The sequence below is a fragment of the Pelmatolapia mariae genome, linkage group LG16_19, assembly GCF_036321145.2.
Source record: "Pelmatolapia mariae isolate MD_Pm_ZW linkage group LG16_19, Pm_UMD_F_2, whole genome shotgun sequence".
NCBI lineage: Eukaryota > Metazoa > Chordata > Actinopteri > Cichliformes > Cichlidae > Pelmatolapia > Pelmatolapia mariae.
Window position 1 is genome coordinate 30,032,481 of NC_086241.1, and position 3,064 is coordinate 30,035,544.

Consider the following 3,064-nt stretch of genomic DNA (forward strand, 5'->3'; position numbering starts at 1 on the left):
AAAAATGAGCATATTCTTGTGGACGCAACTTGTGGACCATACATCTTTACTGCAGTTTTTCTTTATAGTCTTGTAAAAATAAAACTGCTGCAAAAACTGCTTCAAAAGCCTGATTTACATATAGAAAACGATTTTGTAGATCTGAAGAGAGATGTAGATATAATAAACAGACATAATGACTAAAATACATTAGTAATTCTTTGGTAATACACAGCATTTTCTAATTATAGATTTAGCCATTAATGTTGCTCTATTTTCATTTTTTGTTTGAGACAGTTTCTTCTTTTAAAATACAGTCAAAACTATGTAGAGGTTTGGGGATCCAAGTGAACACAAAAAGCACAAAACATGGATTATTATAGAAACTGTTACTACTTTATTTCAGTTACTAAGTCAGTGGTTCCCAAACTTTTTTTGAACCACATGCGCGCACGCACGCACGCACGCGCACATCCTCCAACCACACACACCTGTATTTTGCTCCATTGCGGTTTATTTCACACCTCAAACATTTAGTAAACAATTAAGCAAATACAAGTAATCTGCAATAAATTACAGGTAGTAAGAAAATAAACTACTTTCTGTGAATCTCGGTGTCCTTATTTCCTGCTATTGTGCTCAGAGCTCATGTGGCAGCTACCAGAAAAGAGGAAGGTCTGTGCTCTCTCAGATGGAGATGGCAATTGGGACAATGCTAGGGATATTAGAGGGTTATTAGAGATTGGAAATTAGGGACGAGGTCCACAGACTAACCCTGATAGGTCCCCTTCTTCACTTTGATTGCAACCTTCAGCCAGTTTGCTAAGTTTACTAATAGTTTATTGTAAGAACAAATTATTTTTACCAAGTGAAAGTTGCATTTGAGAATACAATAGGTGAAGTGAAATTGGAGTGGAGCAGGAACTCCACAGGTGAAGCAAATACAAAGAAATCAAAATTATCCACATGAGAGAAAGACAGAAATAACAGGGGAGAAGCCTGGGAGAGAGAAAAAGAGGCACAAACCCCAGAACTTTTTGGTCCATAACAAGTTTAACCATGACAGTTTCAGCAGGTACATATTGTGAGACATAATCCCAAGATGATCAGCATAGTAATTCCAGGTTGAGTGAAAACTCATTAACCAATTTGTATGAAACAGTGACTGTTTACAAAGTGCCACTCAAAGTTTTTTTTTCTGTGGGCAAAATTCCATGCTCTCGAGGCAGCACTGTAGAAAGTGTGGAACTGTGTACACTACAGTTACAATGGCTGAAGGTGCACCCTCCAAGGGTTTCCTGTCTCACAAGTGTTGGGGAAAGGGTTTCCATTCTTCTCTCTGTCTATAGAGAAAGAGGAGGGATATCATTTTGCAGAGCAAGGAGAGGAGAGGTCCAAAGAGACAACTTAGTTTTATGACCAAGAGGTTGCGCAGAGAGAAATAGGAGTGAATTCTACAAAGCATCAAAGAGAGGAGGAGACAGATGAGACACAGAGATAAATCTGCTGTATAAAAGAGAGGTCAGGTCAGAGAGCTGCAGTGGTTGTAGTTGTCTGATGATGGAGGTACAGAAAGGAGCTGAGGTCTGTTTTCCACAACTCCTCAACATTTCCTGCAGGAAGCCAACACTTCACTGGTCCAAAGCTGTGCTCCTGAACATTGTGCTGTCCTGCATCTCTCTGATCACTGCTGCTCTAAACCTTCTCGTGATCATCTCAGTGTCCTACTTCAGGCACAGACAATGTTTCTAAAACTTAAACTGTATTTTCTCTTAGTTTAACTCTATGACTTATTATGTGAATTGAAGTGAAGTTGATACATTCTTTGTCAGTTTGAAACACAATTGTTAAGTTTTATATACCTAGAGTAGGTCTTAATAGTGCACATTTTTAAATTTTACTGAAGTAATTTTGAAATTGTTAATATATTCTTTTCTGTCTTATTCCAGGAAACTTCACACACCCAGTAACATCCTCCTACTCTCTCTTGCTGTCTCAGACTTTCTCATGGGTCTCTTGCTGATGCCAGCAGAAATCCTTAGAAGCATGACTTGCTGGGTACTTGGTGATCTTATGTGTTCTGTTTATTTTTTTCTAAATGTAAACATTACCTGTGCTTCAATAGGGAACATAGTTCTCATATCGGTTGATTGTTATGTGGCTATTTGTGACCCTCTGCATTACCCCACCAGAATGACGGTGGCAAAAGTCAAACTCAGTGTTTGTCTGTGTTGGTTTTACTCAACTTTCTACAGCAGTCTTTACACGAAGAATGTCCTGATTGAACCAGGCGGGTATAATTCCTGTTATGGAGAGTGTGTATTTTTCAGCAGTGATATTGCTGTTATTGTTGACCTTGTTTTATTCTTTATTCTTCCAGTTACTGTCATCATAGTTCTGTATATGAGAGTATTTGTGGTGGCTGTGTCTCAGGCTCGCGCCATGCGCTCTCACGTTACAGAAGTCACACTTCAGCGTTCATTGAATCAAACAAACAAATCTGAGCTGAAAGCAGCCAGGACTCTTGGAGTTCTTGTAGTTGTGTTTCTTGCATGCTACTGTCCATTTTATTGCTACTCTCTTGTTGATGAAAATGCAGTCAATGATCCAGCTGCATCTTTTGTTGTCTTCATCTTTTATTTTAACTCTTGTCTAAACCCTTTGATCTATGCCCGATTTTACCCCTGGTTTAGAAATGCTGTTAAACTTATTGTCACATTGCAGATATTCAAGCATAACACCTGTGAGGCCAACATAATGTAAAAAGCCTATGAACCCTGCTCCAGTAAATTGCTTTAAATCACTAAGTTAATACATCTTGTAATCAGATGCATTACAGACAAACAGAGGAAAAAAACAGCATCTTTGACCATTTAATGATAATTCAATTCAATTAAGTGAACACGAACACTCAGAGTACTTAGCTTATGCCATTTTCTCATGAAAGAATTATCAAATTTATATTTATTTATAATATATTATTTATAATTATGTTTAGACACTGAGACTTGCTGGAGTCCTGAGCTACTTTCATTTTCATTAATAAATGCTTTATAATGCAACACTAGCCTTCACTTTACATGAG

The 3,064-nt window shown here is 37.8% G+C and overlaps 1 protein-coding gene across 1 annotated transcript; it reads left to right on the forward strand.

The window, feature by feature from the left end:
* Positions 1-1,038: 1,038 nt before the first annotated feature.
* LOC134644541 (trace amine-associated receptor 13c-like) lies at positions 1,039-2,742 on the forward strand. Its single transcript, XM_065472065.1, has 2 exons — positions 1,039-1,054; positions 1,886-2,742. The coding sequence occupies exons 1-2, from the start codon at positions 1,039-1,041 to the stop codon at positions 2,740-2,742; spliced, it is 873 nt and encodes a 290-aa protein (XP_065328137.1).
* Positions 2,743-3,064: the final 322 nt, after the last annotated feature.